Source organism: Vigna unguiculata, chromosome 3, assembly GCF_037176805.1.
Source record: "Vigna unguiculata cultivar grain cowpea cultivar isolate G323 ecotype 2 chromosome 3, ASM3717680v1, whole genome shotgun sequence".
Classification (NCBI taxonomy): Eukaryota; Viridiplantae; Streptophyta; class Magnoliopsida; order Fabales; family Fabaceae; genus Vigna; species Vigna unguiculata.
The window spans coordinates 61,048,519-61,069,330 of NC_140794.1; the positions used below are offsets into that span (position 1 = coordinate 61,048,519).

General features: G+C 29.7%; 2 protein-coding genes across 2 annotated transcripts; both read left to right on the forward strand.

Annotated features, from left to right (window-relative positions):
• Window positions 1-343: 343 nt before the first annotated feature.
• Window positions 344-6,050, forward strand: LOC114177637 (EIN3-binding F-box protein 1-like). The gene is made up of 3 exons (XM_028063063.2): window positions 344-488; window positions 2,882-2,939; window positions 3,429-6,050. Exons 2-3 carry the CDS (start codon window positions 2,915-2,917, stop codon window positions 5,321-5,323), a joined length of 1,920 nt encoding a protein of 639 aa, XP_027918864.1. The 5' UTR covers window positions 344-488; window positions 2,882-2,914; the 3' UTR covers window positions 5,324-6,050.
• An 8,345-nt stretch (window positions 6,051-14,395) lies between these two features.
• On the forward strand, window positions 14,396-15,401 carry LOC114179746 (EPIDERMAL PATTERNING FACTOR-like protein 8). Its single transcript, XM_028066171.2, has 2 exons — window positions 14,396-14,700; window positions 14,841-15,401. Exons 1-2 carry the CDS (start codon window positions 14,610-14,612, stop codon window positions 15,077-15,079), a joined length of 330 nt encoding a protein of 109 aa, XP_027921972.1. The 5' UTR covers window positions 14,396-14,609; the 3' UTR covers window positions 15,080-15,401.
• The last annotated feature ends 5,411 nt before the right edge of the window (window positions 15,402-20,812 follow it).

Genomic DNA, 20,812 nt, shown 5'->3' on the forward strand with positions numbered 1-20,812 from the left:
ATTACATTGTTATATATATAAATTCAGGTTCTTCATCCTATTGTTGTTACATAATTTGATCTGAACCTAATTAAATAATTAATAAATAGCTTACTAAGGTGTTTCTTTTTACCAAATGAGATGAACTACAGTGAAGGTGAAGATAGATAAAATTTTGTGAAGAATGAGATGGAAAATAAGACGTATATATTTAATATTTTCCTAAGAATAATTATCCGAATGAGATGGAAAATAAGACGTATATATTTAATATTTTCCTAAGAATAATTATCCTTCAACCTCTTTTAAAAGGTCCCACGTGATCAGATTCATACATTTTTAATATTTTTATCTCCCTTATATAATGAGTTGCTCTCGAAGTGTTTTAGTCATAAGAAAACAATCACCAACGAAAAAAAAAACTAGTATCACCTTGGTTGAATTTTTAAGGAATAACTCTGGGACTCCTCATTATTTGATTTTCAAGTGCAAAAGGGCTTGGTGCAGAGGTGAGTTTTTTTGCATTCTGTTTCATTTTTTTCCCTTCTATTATTGTTTAAAGTTTTTTATTTATTTAAAAGTTAACTTTTCAACTAATACTTTATTTTATTTTTCAAAAAATTCTCCTAAGTCGTAGCACCTTTTGTTGATTTATACACCTTATTTTCTTTCGTTCTTATTCAAATTTTATATATTTTTTAATAACTCTCCATTTTCTCGAAGAGACATGTTTGAAACATCGCCAAACATTGAATGTGAACATTTAATATATTTTTTTTAACAGATATATATATATATATATATATATATATATATATATATATATATATAGATATTTTTATTTATCCATGTTATTTTTTTAATAGGTCGAGTAAATATTTGTAAATTATAATAAATTTATTTAACTAATTTGAGACACTTATTTAACTTTAGAAAGCATGATGTATTGTCAATACCTCTAATGACGTATATTATTATTCTTATAAAGAAAAACAAGTGTCCATACTAAAGTTTTTCACTTCGTTATTAAATTAACTTTATACTATTAATTAATTTTGTGTAAAACTTAAAATTTTTACTAATTTATTGCAAAATTTATCTTGAATGTGTAAACCGTTTAAAATTAAGTTTTACTCTGATATGCGAATTATCAAATATATTTTTTCAATATCCATGCGAATTATTAAATATATCCATGATACAACTTACATAATTTTTCCTTATCTTGTATACTCAAATATCACATAGAACAATACTAGTGTCTTAATAAAATGAATAATTTTTTAATAAAACTATTAGTTTAGTTTAGTGTGAATCATACGGTGAATGTACGATTGGTTTAAAAGTAAGTTATAGATATGGTTAAAATAAGTTCGGCAGAATTTCCTATTTTATATATTGTACCTAATATTTTAAAAACGGATGGGTTATCAAACAAGTTACAGCATTTTATTTAAGATTTAATAATTCAATCATAATTTTACGATTCTATAATTTGAGATAAAACATAAATTTATGAGTTTTAAAATTTAAAGTATATAAATATTTAAATAAATATATTATTATAATATTTAAATTGAAATTTCAATAAAATAATTTGAGTTTATTTATAATTATTTTATGTTTATTTTTTTAAAGTTAAAATGATTTACTATTAAAATTTTTCAATTAAACCGATTTTTAAAATATTTTTACCAGCTTTATCCTATTCTTTATCCATTTTTCTTTGGATGGTCTTAGTGATCTATTGAATCGGTTTAGTAGTTCACTGATTTAATTGACCGGTCTGATCCGATTATGAAACTACGGATTCTTTTTATTTTGGTAAGTTTTTAAGTTAAGCTAATTTCGTAATTTTGAAGGTAAAAGTAGTTTGGAGAAAAAAATAAATACTTTTCTTAGTCTGTGTTGTAATAAATATAAAGCTGACATCTGCACGCGGCGTATATTACCAAGTTGACATTTTTTTGTAAATAAATCTTCTCAGTGTATCGTATAAATTTTGTTAATTTCAAATACCAAATAGGCATATTTTGTTAGCATATTATAAATCTTGTTTATTAGCATATGAATATTAATTATTCATTATTAATGTTATACATTTGAAACAAAGCCATGGATGACCAAGAACACATGGATGAGCTTTATTTAATTTTTGAGATACATATATTCAATAAATTGTGTGAAAGATGAAATATTATTTTAAAGAAAGTATTATTAGGTCTAACAGACATAGAAGGTATTGATTTGTAGTTGTAGGGGCAACCTAAGAAGAGAAAGACAGAGTCATATTAGTGTATGTCCATAGTATCTTCCTCAAAGTTCACGCATCAGCTGGTTTCGAATACTACACAAGTTGGAGTGATGTTAATATAGTTTGATTAATTAAATAAAAAAAAATTGGGAAGAAAAGAGAGAGAGAAAGTGTAGGTGGTATTAGTTTCTAGGAAATGGTATTAGGATTACTAGAATGTATTACAAAATGCTGAGGTGGTTGGTTTGGTTGGACCAGAGAGAGAGAAAGAGAGAGATGTGTTGTATGTGGGGAATAACCGGTTTTAGGGAAGGATTCATTGCATACTGAATGTGCAGTAGCAAAGCACCTGTGGGGTGGTGGTGTCTGTGGACGACACCTATATCTTTTTCTTCCTTTTTCAATATAAGACTTTGTTTCTTCACGATGCACACATATATAAACACAATACATTCCCCCACACCCCAAACCTCACTTCATCCATTTCAAACTTCCTTCTTCCTCTTCTATTTTTTGCCCTGCTCCGTGGGGTTTACACTCTCAAATGCTCTGCACCCTTTTCTCTATAATCTGTTTTTTCCTTCTTCTTCTTCTTCTTCTTCTTCTTCCTCTCTCTGATCTTAAGGGCTTTCAACTGCTGCCTCGCAGATTTTCTTGCTTGTGGACTCATCCTCTGTGCTCATGCCTGCCCTTGTCAATTACAGCGGTAAGTTTTATCTTTTTTTATTTTATTTTATATATGTGTTACTCATATCTGTTCTTCGATTTAATATGTGATTGCTCGGTTTGCATGTGGTGATTCAATTTATGTATATGTTATGAGGTTTGTGAGTTGGATGGGGAGGAAAATACCATGATAAGAGAAACAAATGTTTTTCTTTTTTATTTTCATGGGTGTTGTTGTGAGGGATGCTTAGAAACTGTTTTCTTAGAGCTTGCTTTGATCTACTACTCATCAGAAAGTGTTTACCGAGAACACTTCATTTTTTTTTTTCTCTGAAGAAAATATTTTCCCTTTTCTTTCTCTTTGGTGGAATGAGCATGCACGAGGAAAATCTTCTGTTGAAAGCTTCAATCTTTCTTGTATGATTTTAGGTGAATGTTGAGTTTTGATTGTGGCACATCCTATTGTGTTTAATGTAGAAGGCTGTTGTTTTGTTGGGCTGATCTTTGGTTTTGTGGATGGGTTTATCAGGTGATGATGAACTGTACCCAGGGGGTTCTTTCTGCTCAAGTCCAATGGAGTTGGGTCGCTTGTACTCTACTATTGGCTCCAATTTGGATTTGTACTACCCTCCTAACAAGAGACCTCGCTCCATCCTTGAAGCTATTGAGGGTGAGCAACATTATCAAGAGCCTGGTATTGAGGTTCTTCCGGATGAATGCCTATTTGAGATATTCAGACGGCTACCCGGTGGCAAAGAGAGGAGCTTATGTGCCTGTGTATCTAAACGGTGGCTTATGCTTATGAGCTCTATTTGCAGAGATGAGATTGAGAGGACTACTTCTTTTGCTGCAACGGTTTCTTCAGATGAGAATCAAGATATTGAATGTGATGGTTACCTTACAAGGTGTCTGGATGGGAAGAAAGCCACTGATGTGAGGCTTGCTGCAATTGCAGTTGGGACTAGTTCCCGTGGGGGACTAGGGAAGCTATCTATCAGAGGAAGCAACTCTATGCGTGGTGTCACAGACCTTGGCCTTTATGCAGTTGCTCACGGTTGCCCTTCTCTCAGATCGCTTTCTTTGTGGGATGTATCTTCAATTGGGGACGAGGGTCTGTCTCAGATAGCAAAAGGGTGTCATATGTTGGAGAAGCTTGATTTGAGTCATTGTTCCTCGATCACCAACAAGGGTTTGATTGCAATAGCTGAAGGCTGCCCCAACTTGACCACCTTAAATATGGAATCATGTCCAAATATTGGAAATGAGGGCCTGCAAGCTCTCGCAAAGTTATGTCCCAAGCTGCAGTCAATCTCTATCAAGGATTGCCCTCTTGTTGGGGATCACGGAGTATCTAATCTGTTGTCCTTGGCTTCCAACTTGTCAAGGGTTAAGCTTCAGGCCTTGAATATTACCGATTTCTCTCTGGCTGTTATCTGTCATTATGGAAGGGCGATAACAAATCTGGTCCTCTCTGGTCTAAAAAATGTCACAGAAAGGGGGTTCTGGGTCATGGGGGCTGCTCAAGGTCTGCAGAAACTGGTGTCACTTACTGTTACTTCCTGTAGGGGGGTAACTGATAAAAGCATAGAAGCCATAGGTAAGGGTTGCATCAACCTGAAGCAGATGTACCTTCGCAGGTGTTGCTTTGTTACTGATAGTGGATTGGTAGCATTTGCCAAAGCTGCAGTATCTCTTGAGAGCCTGCAGTTGGAGGAGTGCAACAGGTTTACTCAGTCTGGGATTATTGTTGCTCTTTCAAACATCAAAACGAAGTTGAGATCTCTTACCCTTGTGAAGTGCTCTGGAGTTAAGGATATCGATATGGAAGTATCTATGCTTTCTCCTTGCGAGTCGCTTCGATCTTTAGCCATTCAAAAGTGCCCTGGTTTTGGTAGTTCTAGCCTGGCCATGATTGGAAAATTATGCCCCCAACTTCGGCATCTTAATCTTACTGGACTCTATGGCATAACTGATGCTGGCCTTCTCCCCCTCCTGGAGAATTGTGAGGCTGGACTTGTCAATGTAAACCTTGCCGGTTGTTGGAACTTGACAGATAACATAGTTTCAGCCTTGGCCAGGCTACATGGTGGAACACTAGAAGTACTAAATTTGGATGGATGCATGAAAATTACTGATGCAAGCTTGATTACAATTGCAAACAACTGTCTGGTGCTTAATGATCTAGACGTGTCGAAGTGCGCAATCACTGATGCCGGTATTGCTGTTCTCTCTAGGGCCAGCCTGCTTAGCTTGCAAGTACTTTCCTTGTCTGGTTGCTCTGATGTATCAAACAAGTGTCTCCCTTTTCTGACCATATTGGGCCAGAGCTTGATAGGATTAAATATTCAAAACTGCAACTCAATTAGCAGCAGCACAATGGAGTTGCTAGTGGAGAAGTTGTGGAGATGTGATATTCTGATTTAATCAGGGAAGGAGATGGAACTGTACAGGTCACATTCAGCACTCAGCACTCAGCACAGGTTTTGGCTGATATGTCTATCGAGGTGGATTGGTGGCAGTTTGTTGACTTAGTTGTTTTCCGGGGGAACTTTGGCGTGTTCCTTCATGACCCATTTTTTCACAAGCTTGAAAATGCTTGTTCCAACCTACAACAACCCTTTTGGCCTTGGGCTACTTCTTTCATGGCTTGGGTCCCCTGAGATTGCAGTTACTAAGTCCTGGTTGATGGTATCCACTGCTAGATAGTGCATGCTTATGCTAGATCTTACTTTGTACCGCTGGATGTTGATAATAATAAAAAAAAAAACAGTTTTAGCTTCTGTCTCACATTTACTATGATGTTGCTTAGATTTGAGCTTTAGTTCATGTCCTTTGATGTGGTCTGTGTCTTTAGTTTATACCAATGAAGCTTCTTAACCATGTCTTGAATGTGGAAGAGAGGTTTAACTTGGTTTCCTTTGGTCTTGTGAGTGTGGTTATGTTGTGCGATTATAAGGTTAGGTGCCTCAGATTCAAGGGCTTCGGTCTGCCACAACACAACAACCCCATCGTCTGGGTTGTTTTATTTTATCGTTTTTTTTCTTTCCTTTTAAATCAAGCCCTTGTTATTGTACGCTTCTCTGGCTTTTGAATTGTACTCAGCAGACCACTTTGCTTATCGTCAATAATAAAAGTGCAATTTTCTCTTGCACCTATGTTGTCGACGTTGTTTCTTTTTTTGTGTTGAATTATGGAATCTTGTACTGGTGAAGTGAATTTGGATGGCAGAAAAGATGGTAGGTGGGGTTGTTCAAAACTCTTAACCTGCCTCGATCTAAAGTTAATTACTTTTGACATATTTCACCTTTAGAATTTAAATAACACGTCCTACAGTTTCGGGGACAGACACGAGTTATTCCTCCGATGGTTTAACTCCGTATGGTTTCACATATTTTATGTATTTAACTCTTTTTTTATAATTATGCAATTAATAATATTTTTTATTTCATTACTACTATTTTATATATGCTATATGCAATGATATAGCATGTGTTTTTAGCATTTACTTTACTTAAAACGGCAACTACTGTCTTTTTAGCATTTGGTTTTAGTGCTTTATACTCTCTTTTTTTACGATAGTATTTTTAACTTTTTAAGGCATGTTGAATGGGAATTTTATTCTCATGGACAATTCAAGGAAGGAAATAAGAATTTATACACGGTATGTTTTTCTCTTCTAGTGCATGTCGAAATGGGAGTTCTAGTGTCAGGGAGAATTTATGTTCAATGGAAGGAACCAAAAATTTAAATGCACATCTCTAAGCCAATCTATGAGTATTGTATCAGTTCACACATTCCAAATCAAATTCCTTTCAATTCATAGGTGCAGTATCCTTGAAATGAACATTTTGAAGCTTCTAAATAGAAAATCAAACACCCTATAGAGACATGAACTAGCATTTAGAAGTGTATTGAAAAGTAAAGCCGAGTGAAACAAACACAAACTTTAAATGTGTAATACGTCGTTAATAAAGCTTTTACAATATGCTTTGGTACCACCAAACTGAAATCAATGGAAGATATTGGTCAGGTAATGGGTGTTTTGTGGATGTCAATTGTCACATTCCGCATTAGTTATTTCTTCAGGGTAGCAAATGAAAATCTGGTTTAGAAGTTATATAGTGCAATGGAAAGCTATGATAGGCAATGATGAAAACAATGATTATGATGTGTTTGGTTTCCATTGTTGAAATAAATGGTGACGACCCTATACAATTAGGAGCAATAACGTTGGTTGAGTTAAGGTCACCAAAATGCAACTTTTTGTATTACGAGAAAAGCATGGGTGCCCCATGCATGGTTATGGTATGGGAGGTTAAGGTCTTGTTGGGACTTGAAATGGTGAGGATTATGCCCATACGTTGATGGAATGGCATGGTTAAAAGGGGCCAAAGATGAAAGGTAAATATTATGAGAGTGATAGAGAGATAGAGAGAGGGAAAATGATTGTGTAATTAACAAGATACATGCATGATAAACTTTGTTTGGTGTGTGAGAAAATGTGTGTTGGAGAAAAGGATAGTTTGCAGAGGATCTGCTACAACTGCTCATAGTCTTTTCCTCACTTTGTCCTACTCAAAAAGGCAAGAGCAAGCAAAAGACAAGGACCTTCTGCACCACTTTTCAGATTTCACTCTCTCTGTTTCTGTGCCTTGTGCCTTCCCATTACCATCTGCCTCAATGCTGAGTTTTAACTTCTCTAGTATTTATGCATCATGAATATATGCGATTTAAGTACTTATATGTGAAAAAATCTGTCAAAACAAAACCAGTTTTTAATTCTATACTTCAAAGAAATACTCTCTCAGAATGAACAATACAACAAGTCATTGTGATGAAGTAATTGCAATTTCTCTTTCTTAGGGAGTAGATTTCACTTACTGCATAATATACTGCTGCATGCAGAAGAGAAGTGTGTATTGCTGGTGTGCTATAGTAGAAAAGAATATACACCTATTTACGTTTTTCTTGCTAGTGCAACTTTCTTAATTAAGTATTTTTTTTTTTAGTTTATAAAAAGAAATTAACTTTAGATTTTCGTGTGTGATTCGTAAAGTTAACAAAATGTTGGACTGCGACTTTCGCAAACACACAGGTCACCTAATCGATAAAGCAAGAAGTAGAAAAATTGACAAGTTCTTAGTTATATTAAAAGAACAAATTCTTAACTGCTTGCTAATTGCTTGATTACAATTATTCAAGCAACAAAAAGTAAGGGTAGAGTTGAAAAGAATGTGCAAAACTAGAAGAATTAATACGGATATGAAGATTAATAATTTATATTTGTTTTACCCAAAAAAAAAAGTTGTGTACTTTTAAACCGAAAATTTTGAAGTCTATAATTTTTTGTTGCCCTTTCACCATTCACCATTATCTAGATACATGGAATGTATCTAGCATTTGACCAAACACATGATTAATGATATTTTGTTATACTTAAAAATGTGAAATTCGAATATGTTAACCACTCTATTTTCAATATATAAATAAAAACACAATTAGGATATCACCCAATCATGGATTCTAACTTGAATTGGGCACATACAAAATTCTTACTAGTTGATTATTTATGATTTTAGTTTGTGGCAAAAACCCTAACTTGATTATATGAAAAAATCCCTAACTTTAATATAATAGCCTATGTATCGATATCAATTAATTACATGGACTTTATTTGAAACGTTGCTTTTAATGGCTTATAATTCAAACTGCAATCAACAAGATTTGGATCTCAAATATATGTTTCCGTCTTTTTGGCTAAAATCGTTTACACAAAATTGTAGAATAGTTGATTCTTATATCTTATGCACAATTATGGTCTAAAATTCAAATTCAAGTGTATAATTCAATTGGGTCTTTCTAATTAAAGTGGTTCAATGTACAATTCAAATCACAGAAGAGTATGAATAACCAAGTCAGACTTAGACTTCTTTAGTTCGATTGAATAATTTTAAATAATAATAATAATAATAATTTATTGAGAAAAATATCTCAAAATAAATATTTTAACAATTACAAAATAATGATAATATTTATGATATATATATATATATATATATATATATATATATATATAAAGAAGATTTGTTACTTTTACACATTTTTTTTCAATTTTATTCTGTTATTTTATATTAAAATAATAACATTTTTATTTTAATTCTTTTAGTGACCGTTAATCTAAATTTAATTATTTTATAAATTCAAATAATTATTTATAATAAAAAATTACAAATTATTTTTTTTATAATTAATTTTAATAAAAAATATTTTATAGTTTCATAATTGTTTTAATAAAATGATACACGTAACATATATGTTTCCACTAGTGTATATATATAATAATTATTTGACAAAATATAAAATTAAATAAATTTCTTTGTATTATATATTTACTATGTACTCATATTACGTTAAATTGATCTTATTTTAAAATCTATGAATTCATTTTCAATCCAGTTCTAATTTGGTGATTTAAAATAATTTTCAATGAAAAAATATAAATTTATTAAGTTATATAGATTTAGAAGTCCTTGCTTACACCTAGATAGCATATTAACATTGAATAAAAATATCTTAATCTAAAAACTAAAAAGTCAAATATACAATTAAATTTTTATACTGTGCCGTATACCGTATATAAAGGTTTATCTATTCATGGTCGTATAAAAACATCCTATGGATAGATTGTATGTAGGGATGTCATAAAATTTCGTATTCGAAAGTATCTTGGATAAAATTCGTAACGGGGAGGAAATAAATATTGTAAATGGATATCCGTGGGTAACAAATACGGGTATTTTTAATACCCGTATGTTAACAGAGCGGGTACGTGTATCATAGTATCCGTACCCGTGGATACCCGTACCTGTTATATTTTAATTTAAATTAAACAAAATAAAAAAACATGATTAAAATATTAACATATTGATTTTGAATGAATTATTTTTTTATCAAGTAGTTTAAAAAAAATTCATTTCTTTGTAAACTGTCATTCAACACTATTTAAATGTGTTATTTGGACTTTGTTTAAAATTTATGAATGTTATATATTATATTTTATTTGAATTTATGATTAAAATATGTTGTTAAATATTTATTTTAATTTTTTTAAATATTCACGGATATCCGTGAATATCCATAGATATTAAAAAATTATGCAGATATCCACATAATAGATACTTGATGAATATAGATACGAGTACGAGATAAATATTTATCTAACATATAAGATATGTGTGGAGTTATTACCCGTATCCTACCCTCTTGACATCCCTAATTATATTAATTATATTACATAACATGTAATGTAAAAAATTTGTTTCCACCACCACGGTAAGTATCATAATGAACCCAGTGAATTGCAGGGGGCATTGGAGGTAGGTTAAGAATTGGGTGGGGGAACCTGTGCATATTAATTGGTCTCTATTTGGAGAATAAAATAACCTAATGTTGCTGACCTAACCTTGGTCATCTTAGGATTCAAACCATACCGGTAATAATAATCTTATCCTTTTCTCCTTGCTGTTAGTTACCATAACCTGGTCATTGCCACGATACCATATTATGACACAATACTATAAAATGTTTTAAGGTTTTGGTCATAGTGCGTGTTACATCCATTTCTTCTTAAAAACGATAATAATATTATTTTATTTAAAAAATGACTAGTTTCTTAAACTAATGATGTTATAAAGTGTATAAACACACAAAGCCACTAATTACTAGATATATCAATGTTTTGTTGTCTTTGCCAAATGGTGTTTGTTCATTATCACTTTAAGAGCGCGATTTCAAAAAGTAAAAGATACTCGATTAAGACTTATGAACTTTGGCTGATTAAAAAAAGACAACCTCGTCACTGTTGTTGTCCTTCTTGAGAATATTTTATTTATAATTTGCTTTTATTTACGCCTTATAATATTTTGCAAAATTTTATTCATACATTAAATCTATTTATTCATAATATATATATATATATATATATATATATATATATAATTTAAAAAATAGTAATGATTTCTTCTAAAGTTTGTGTTTCCGTGTAAAATAATAGATGATCATAAAATTACAACAATTTCATTTAGGGATGACAAAAATATTTGTATTTGTGAATATCCACAGATAAAATTCGTGACGGATAGTTGGTATATGTGGGTATTTATTACTTGCGAGTAGTCGGTATTTTAATATCCGCTTATAAACGAGTCGGGTGTGGGTATCATACTACTCCGTTACCTGTAAAAAAATTAAAATTAAAATTATATTTTATTAAGTTAAATTTAATTAAAATTAAAATTTAATTTATAATTTATTTAATTTAATTTAATTTATATTTACTTTTACATTTTTTTGTAATTTTATTTGAATTTAATTTTAAATAATTATAAAATATATTTTTTAAAATATTTGTGAGTACCTACGGGTACCCGTGAGTTTTAAAATATATGCAGGTATTTTTGAAACAAATACTCACGCAAACAACAGGAGAGGTAACAAATAAAATTTTTTGTTGCAGATCAAATTGTGAATAGACACTCTCCATACCTAACCTGATTTGTTGTTATCCATACTCATTAAACAAAAAGATGAGATGACATTTTTATTAAAATATAATATAAGTATATTGCCAACTAACTCTATTAAACAAAAATATGAGATGACATTTTTATTAAAATATAATATAAGTATATTGCCAAATAACTCCATATGATCTATTAGAACAGGATACAAAATAAAATAAAAAAAGTCAAAAAAATGCTTTTAGAATTAGAAGACTTAATAAACTGTACCACAAGATACAAACACTTATTAATCCAAGACTTTGATATACAACAGATCATAGAATCAAACATCAAGAAAAGTTCATTGTAATTAATATTTATACATTTACAAATGTTTTGGATATATATATATATATATATATATATATATATATATATGAACTTTTTTTTTTTACCTTTTGATCAGTTGATCTCTTAATTTTCTTGATTTAGATCATTACATTAATTTGATAATTAAATATATCTTTTTAAAGGTATATATGTTTGAATATATGAATGCATATATCTTACATAATTAATTAATGACATCTTCATAAAAAAGTCATCTACTTACATATACCTACTCATAATGTTTTTAAATTTAAAAACATTAATTTCATCATGTAAAAGTTGTTTGAGTACAATAATTTTCACTTAAACAAAATTTAAAGGAGAATTTGTTTTTTTCACAATTTTTAATTGGAGCGAGATTCAAGTTTGAACAAAAATACATAAAAAGAAAAAGACTAAATCTCTTTACCTAATTTTTGTTTGAGTAAAATTATATTAATTTGATACAAAAATAAAATATCTGTCTTATTTTTGTTTTTGTTTGAGGTAGCATATCTTGCTTAAGAAAAACAATATATACATATGAAGGGGAAAAAAACATTTCAAAACCTGCTTGTTCCACACCACTTATAAATATTAAAACAACATTTTGCATTAGGTACTTCAAAATCAATATAATACTCACCTAGCACAAAATGGTTTTCATATACTTAAAAACTAATATGATCATAACTTAATCGCCTAAGACATGAAACCTTTATCATATTCCTAAAATTGAGTCTCACAAAGCATACATTAAGTTACTTTCTAAGAAGGAAAGGGTAGGAAGAAAGTACAAAGAAAAATAAATTAATATTATGAGTTTGGAGATTGGAAAAATAAAAAATATTTTTGAAAAGTAAGTAAAAGTCATTTTACCATTTTTTTAACCTATTTTTATTCATACATTTCTCTTCAAATTTTTTTAGATTAATTAAATTACACAAAAAAATAAAATATTTTCTTTTTATTCCTCACATACGCTTACTTTACCAAATAATTAAATATTTAATTTTATTTGTTTACTGTTTTTCTCAGTTTCTTCCTCTCCTCGTAAAATTGCCTAACTTGTGAATTCTATGTTAGAAAATATTTGTATAAAATTATTAGGTGATAATAACAATAACGGTACAACTGAAACTAATTATACTAATATATCACAAAAGTATTTAAGAAATTAGTATCTAATTTTGTACAAATGTCAATAACAAGCGTGCTTTAATGAATTTTATTTTCATTAATTTTTTGTTGTTGTAATTATTCACCTATAATAAGAAATATTTATTGAAATATTTTCTTAATATAATTTTTCTACTCTCTTATGAATCAAATAATATTTTTAACAATGTCCTGTTTGTCTATTAATCAAACCACATCTTTAGCCATTTTTAATAAGATCATGTAAAATAATGCGAAAGAACCCCTAAACAAGATCAATCAGTTCAGTTTAATTATTTATCTGGGATATGAATCTCTTAAAGAATAAATTTTTTGTTGGTGATCATTTCATTTGATTTAAATAAGATTATCTCTTGAAAACAGTATCTCATATCTGTGTTCTCAAACAAAAAGATTAAAACAATGAGAAAGAAAAAAGATGCATGCATGTTTGAGATTGAAAGCAGAGTTATCCTTTCGATGACGAAAAAAGTTAGCAGCATTCAGCAGATATATACTGTGGTAATATTAAGACGAGCGAAACGACACCACTGCTCTGCTCCTTCAAGTCACTGGAATCTCTCATCTCATCTCATGCATATATAAGACATAGCCATAGCTATATAGCTGTAGTATATATATATAGTTATATATCTATATATATGTATATGTATATATATAAATATATATCTACCTTGTAAGCTACATGCAGCTTTGTGTATCTAAATTTGTTTTGTAGTCACACTCATTATTCATGAACCTATTGAACTGTTTTATCGCTGTATTTTTCACCCTTCTAATTAAGAATCAGAGGTAAACGAATGGAGGTTAGTGGGAGCCTTGCCCAAAATAAAATGTGTAAATAATACAAATGTTGTGATATAGAGGTATGTTAAAGAAATATGTTCTTGAGAAAAAAGGAAAATCTATTTTCAGAGAATCGAAAGATTGTGTTCCTCTCTCACTCACCTTACATTCTTGGGCGATTATATATATTATGTTCCTATTTTCTGATTCTGATTCTGATTCCTGGGTTAAAGTGATTTAGAACAGTGGGTTGAAGAGAAAGTGTGAATATTTGAGGAGCTTGAAAGAGAATAGAAATAGTAACTAGTATGGGGTTGAGGCTTGTATTGAATGAAGTGGTCCCTTGTGGAAAGGAAATAATAGTGATGGAATGGAGTGGAATTTGAATTGATTTTTTGCCCTCTATTTGTTTGTTGTATTGAGGCAAACACTGTGTACACTGTGTAGCGGTAACATATAATAGTAGTATTAGTAATAGTATTATTGAGGAGCAGAGCCAAGTGCAAATGACCAAAAGCTCATGGCCATTCCTTAGATGATGACAAGGGAAAGATGGTGTAGTACTTCAATAATTTCAAAAGTTAGCATAGGGTAGTCAATTCAGCCAGCAAAAGATGAAAAGAAACTGTGACTTCGGTCATTCACACTGAAAACCTCGAGTCAGAGCACCTGTTGCTCTTAAAACACTTCAAACACCAAACTCATCTTTTTGGGACCCTTCAATTTTTCATACATATCAATATCAATGATACCACATTCAATACCAACCCCCTTTACATCCATATTATTGCACAACCCATTCCTCCCATTTCTTTCTCCCACAACCCCATCTTCTAACTTCTCTCTGTTGATCATTACTTTTTTTTATAAGACTGATGGATTCTCCAAACGTATATCTCAGTGGACTAAAAACTTTTGTGACTCTGATTCTCATAATTTCCCTCACCCTATTTCCTTCTAATTCAGGTAAAACATACACACCATCATGAGTGTCCAAATATTTCTGTGTCAACATGATGGAATCAATAACTTGTGTGTGTGTGTGTCATTTCATTACTTGGTGTGATTAACATGGTTATTATGTTCTTGACTTGACTTGTGAACAGTAGGGTCAGGTTCAACGAAAGATGGGAAGGGTCTGAAGCAAAAGAAGTTAGTGTTGGGGTCAAGGCCTCCAAGGTGTTTGAACAAGTGCTTGAGTTGCAAGCCTTGCATGGCTGCTCTTGTAATCTCCCCTCATCACAGGGTCAGTCACATTCACAAGGCAACAACAGCTCAAAGAGACGAGGGCTACTATCTTCTCTCTTGGAAATGCAAATGTGGTAACAAGTTCTTTCAGCCCTGAAATTAAGTTGATCATAAAAGCTTTTAGGTACACACTGTAGCGGCTTGCCTATAGTTTATGCTTGAGCAATTTTCAGTGTACTTGGTGTGTGAACTGTGTAGTATGAACTAATTAACATTATCAACCTTCAATCAATCCCATATTAAAAGAAACTCTTTTTTGGCAACTAAACAAAAAATCTGGCGGTTTAAAATGTTTTCAGAGACGAATGGTTTGTGTATGTATTGTGCAATAATAAAAATAATATATGTAATTGTGTAAGATATCTGGACCAACATAATTTTATTTACATTCTTTATACGATGTACCCTTTCTTTCGTAAGGTGTCCTTCTACTTCTTTCTCACTCATCTTTGATTCATTTTGACCCAGTTGTTAATGCTGGCTTAGTTCTGCAGAGGGGCCAACCTTGTTTTGTTGCTCAGCCACACACCAAGTGGGTCTCCTTAGTACTTCCTTTAGCATGTCAGGGTTTCCCTTGTTCTCTTGTGGTTAAAAAAACTAACAAAACAACTATCTTTCCATCAAAATATAATGTCAACCACATCAACCGAAGTTTGAACAAAGAATCAATCCCATATTAACTTGACTGTAATATGTACTTGATTCTTTGTTCAAACTTCGGTTGATGTGGTTGACATTATAGTTTGATGGAAAGATAGTTGTTTTGTTAGTTTTTTTAACCACAAGAGAACAAGGGAAACCCTGACATGCTAAAGGAAGTACTAAGGAGACCCACTTGGTGTGTGGCTGAGCAACAAAACAAGGTTGGCCCCTCTGCAGAACTAAGCCAGCATTAACAACTGGGTCAAAATGAATCAAAGATGAGTGAGAAAGAAGTAGAAGGACACCTTACGAAAGAAAGGGTACATCGTATAAAGAATGTAAATAAAATTATGTTGGTCCAGATATCTTACACAATTACATATATTATTTTTATTATTGCACAATACATACACAAACCATTCGTCTCTGAAAACATTTTAAACCGCCAGATTTTTTGTTTAGTTGCCAAAAAAGAGTTTCTTTGGAAATATATTTTTCTTATGCTGGTATAAATATGAGAATATTTTTGTCAGATTACATTTCTTGTTTCGTTAAGCTGTGTTCCTTTAGGTTTCTGGATCCTCAATTCTTCTGTGAAAGAATTGTCCAAAAAAATTTCTGGTGTTTAGTGGTGGGTGGGTGTGGGTCTGACAGTGTGAGCCTATAGGCAGTGAAGACTTACGAAATTCCGACAGCGAAGTGGAAGATTTTTGTGGACATGGATGAGTCAAAATCACCCTTTCTCTGTTTATGGGGAGAAGCTACCAACTTAATTTACTCAAAGAAAAAATGGCTGTTCTCTCTATAAAATTTATGAACTATTGATTTATCACAAAACATTCGTAAGTTTAAATAATTTTTCTCTCTCATAATATATATTACATATCTTGAATATAATAATTTATAAATACTAGATGATCTACTCACACTTTTTGATTTCATTCTTTAATAATCAATAACGTAAGTTGTATCTATTGGAAAAACATATTCTTAGCTTTCAATTAGGAGCAATAGAAGACAATTATGAAAAAAACACATTAATAGACAGGACAGGTGGGGCAGATAGGATACGCGTACTCGTATTCATATCTTATCTATTAGATAAATATCTGTCCCATAAATATCTGTCCCATACTCGTATTCAGGTCTTATCTATTATTGTACCTTATCTATTAAATAAATATCTGTCCCGTACTCGTATTCATATATGTGCGAGTATCTGATAAACAGGTACCTGCATATTTTTTTAATATCTACGGTACCGCGGGTATTTACAGAAGAAAAATTTAATATTTAACGATATATCTTAACTATATATTTAAATAAAAATACAATGCATAACATTCATATATTTCAAACAAAGTGCAAATAACCCATTTAAACAGTGTTGAATGACAGTTTACAAAAAAATGAATATTTTTTTGAAACCAATTGATATAAAATAACTCATTCAAGATCAATGTGTTAATATTTTAGTCATGTTTTTTTTATTTTTTTTATATTTAAATTATAGTATAGCGAGTACGGGTATCCACGAGTACGAATACTACAATATCCGTACTCGTTAACATGCGAGTATAAAAAATACTCATACCCGTCATCTTTGGGTATCCATTTATAATATTCATCTTCTACCCGTTACGAGTTTTATCTGAAGATACTCACGGGTACAAATTTTTTTGACATCACTAACTCAAGTGGTGATATTTTTACTTTTATATTAATAGAACAATGTTTCTTGAACTATAAATGATCTCATTTGATTTTGAGCACTCAAACTACTAATAGAGAGAATTAATGCCGATTTTGTTGATAATATTTACTCAATATCTTTTATTTAATTTATTTTTAGGAAAATTTTAGTTTCTTTAAATCTATTTTACACAAAGATAAAAAATTATTTTTATTTATTATTTAGATTTAGGAAGTTAAGACTAAAATATTATTAATATTTGATATTTTGTTATATTTTTACTCTATAAACAAAGTACATGAACAAAATAAATCACAAGCTGCTTCATCTTATGTATTTTTTATATTTTCAAAACTTAAAAGATTTAAAAAGGACAATGATATTTTGACTCCCACAATTTGACTCTCGTTTTGTATTTCCTGATGTGGCTTAGTATTGGACATTGATTCTTACAAAGGAAAAGATAGTAGTATATTGATTAATGCTCCACACTAAGCCACATTAGAGAGTAAAAAATGATAATCAAATTGTGGGAGTTAAAATATGATTTTCCATTTAAAAAATGGTATCAAACTCTAGTTTTTACAACATCAATGAAATAGAAGGAGAAAGAAAATAAATTTCTTACAAGTCTTTATCCATTCTTTGATGGCAAAAGTTATTATCTCTGAGTTGCAAAAATGCAAACTTATCAAGAGGAGTTAGATTTATGTGGAAGAGAATTACATTGTTGATCTGTCAACCTGAAAATCTCACTATAATCCAAATCAAAATGTAAAAGGAACAAAGACAAAGAAGGATCAAATCAAAAAGAAATATAGATATATCTTGAAGAAGTTTGACATCCAAGAGCATAAAATAGATGAAGAATCATACTTTAACATTTATCATGTTAGGAATCTAAGTGTTAGTCTAGGTCTCATATTAAGTAAAAATAAAAAAGTTAAATAACATGTAAAGAAGATGACCTATAAATTTAGTGTGGTCAGATTTTGAGTTGAAGAGGATGTTAATTTCTTATGTGGCATTGATTAATGTCTCATTGGTTGTATTTCCCTAAATTTTAGGAAATAAATTAATTTTTAGATTTTTTAAAATTTTTTAAAATATATTTTACAAGATAAAAACATATTTGTTTATCATTTATATTTAAAAAGCTAACATTTTACATTGTCTTTTTATTTTATTAATAGAGTATACAAATAAAATAAATTAGACATTCCTCCATATAGCATATCTTTTTTATTTGTAAATTTTAACAGTTTTTTGTTACTAAGCATTATTCATTACTTATTCTTATACGAGTAAACTATGATATCAATGCTTATTGGTGTTAGGTCTTTCTAAAAAATTGAGAATATTTGCTTAATATATTTTCAGCTTATTTATGTTTTGAGTCTTTGATAAATTTGAGAATTTTTAATTGAGTCTCTAATAAATATTTTTGGTCTATTGAATCTTCAATATTTTAAAATTTTCCAATTGAGTATGTTTCTGTCAAATTTGTGATGTGACAGTTATCTTGCAGTGTCACCTTTCTTAAATGTCGTCACATATCATCATATAATATTTTATTACAATAAGAGACTATGCTGACGAGATTTTTCCCAAATACTTACTGTATTTAACAAAAATTATTTTTAACTTTAATTAAAATTATAAATTTCAAAATAAAAAGATATAAATTATAAAAATATTAAATATATGAATATAAAATTATGAATTATAAAATTACAAAAATCAAAATTAAAAAATTACAATTTAATAATTTGATAATTTTGTGTTTCCATAATTTCATAATTTTATAGTTTTATAATTATATAATTATATAATTATATATTTTATAATTTTATAATTATGAAATTATATATTTTTATAATTTTGTAATTTGTTAACTTTTGTAATTTTGTATTTTTTAGATTTTTAATTTTATAATTTTAGAATTTTGTATTTGATAATTTTATAATTAGATATTTTATATTTTATAAATTTTTTTTATTTTCATATTTTTTAATTTTATAGTTTTAATTAAATATAAAATTATTTTTCATTAAATACAATAAATATTCAAAAAAAATATTGTCATCAAGTCTCTTTAACAAAATATTACGTGATGACGTTCAAGTGAGGATGCAAAATAATTGCCACATCACAAACAATCAATAGCAACAATTAAATATAGGGATTGAATTAAAAAAATTTTAAATTATAATGACTCAATAAACAACAAAAATTTATCACGAACTCAATTGAAAGTTTCTAAATTTACTAGGACTCAAGACATAATTAAGTCTATATTCTATTTAAGTTGGTATTTAAGAATATATTTTTTAATATATCTCTTACATAAAGATAAAAAATATATTTAATATTAGGTTATTTTTTTAATTTATTAATAGAGTATATGAATAAAATAAATTACAATTTTTTAATATATATCTCTTCTATTTCCAAATTTCAACATATTCTCCCTCACTCAAGCATTGTTTCATCACTCAAGCATCCAAAGCTACAAAATCTCTTTACAAAACCCCATCTCGTTTGAACAACTAACAATTGCTGGAGGAATGAAAATTTCAGAGGACTTATAAATGTTTTAACATCTCTCTCACTTTAACTTCAACCCATTACTTGAACGAGGAATTATATTGCTTAAAAGACCAATAATATCCTGTACATAAAATAAATACTATTTTTTGAGTGTCACTGAAGTGGCATATATGCCGAACAAAAAAATTATGCAGATTTGGCAAAACAAATTTTCAATACCTCTTATTCATTCAGACCCATTTTAATCTCAACGACAACTAAAACAAACAATTCAAACCACAATTATATCATTTGTTGCTTATAGGTATTTTCAACACTCCAATCCAATCCAAAACAAAACACTGATCATTAATTTGAAATCATACGTCATACTAGAAATTATTCATTCAAATATCCATATGCAATCTCAGTAAATAGAATTACTTTAAAACATCATATACACAGTTTAATTCTCCTTACGTGACAGTTGTTTATTTATCAAGCAATAATAATTTCAAATTGGAACAAAGAACTAGAACCCCCTGTCCCCTTTTCCAAAAAAGTCTTCATACCTCTAAGTTATACTACCTAACTAACCAAAACATTGATTATGAGAGTTCAATCAAAAGAAGACATTTTCAATTCATTAAACCTGTAAAACCCTGTGATATTCACATATAAAACCAACAAGAAAAAGCAAGATAAGTTTAAAGTGAAGGAGAAACTAACCTAAAAATAAAGTATAATAAGATTGGTCCAACGGAAAGATAGAAAGGGAAATCTATTTGGATAAAGGGTAAAAAATAGTTTTAAAAAGTAAAGAAAAGATAAAAAGTATAAAGGATTTATTCTAAAAAAAGTATAATTTTTTGGGATGAATAACTAAATAGTTAAATGTGTGTGTGTGTTCACAACTTACTAAGCTTTGTTCATCATCATAATTTTTTAAAATGTTATGAATTTAAT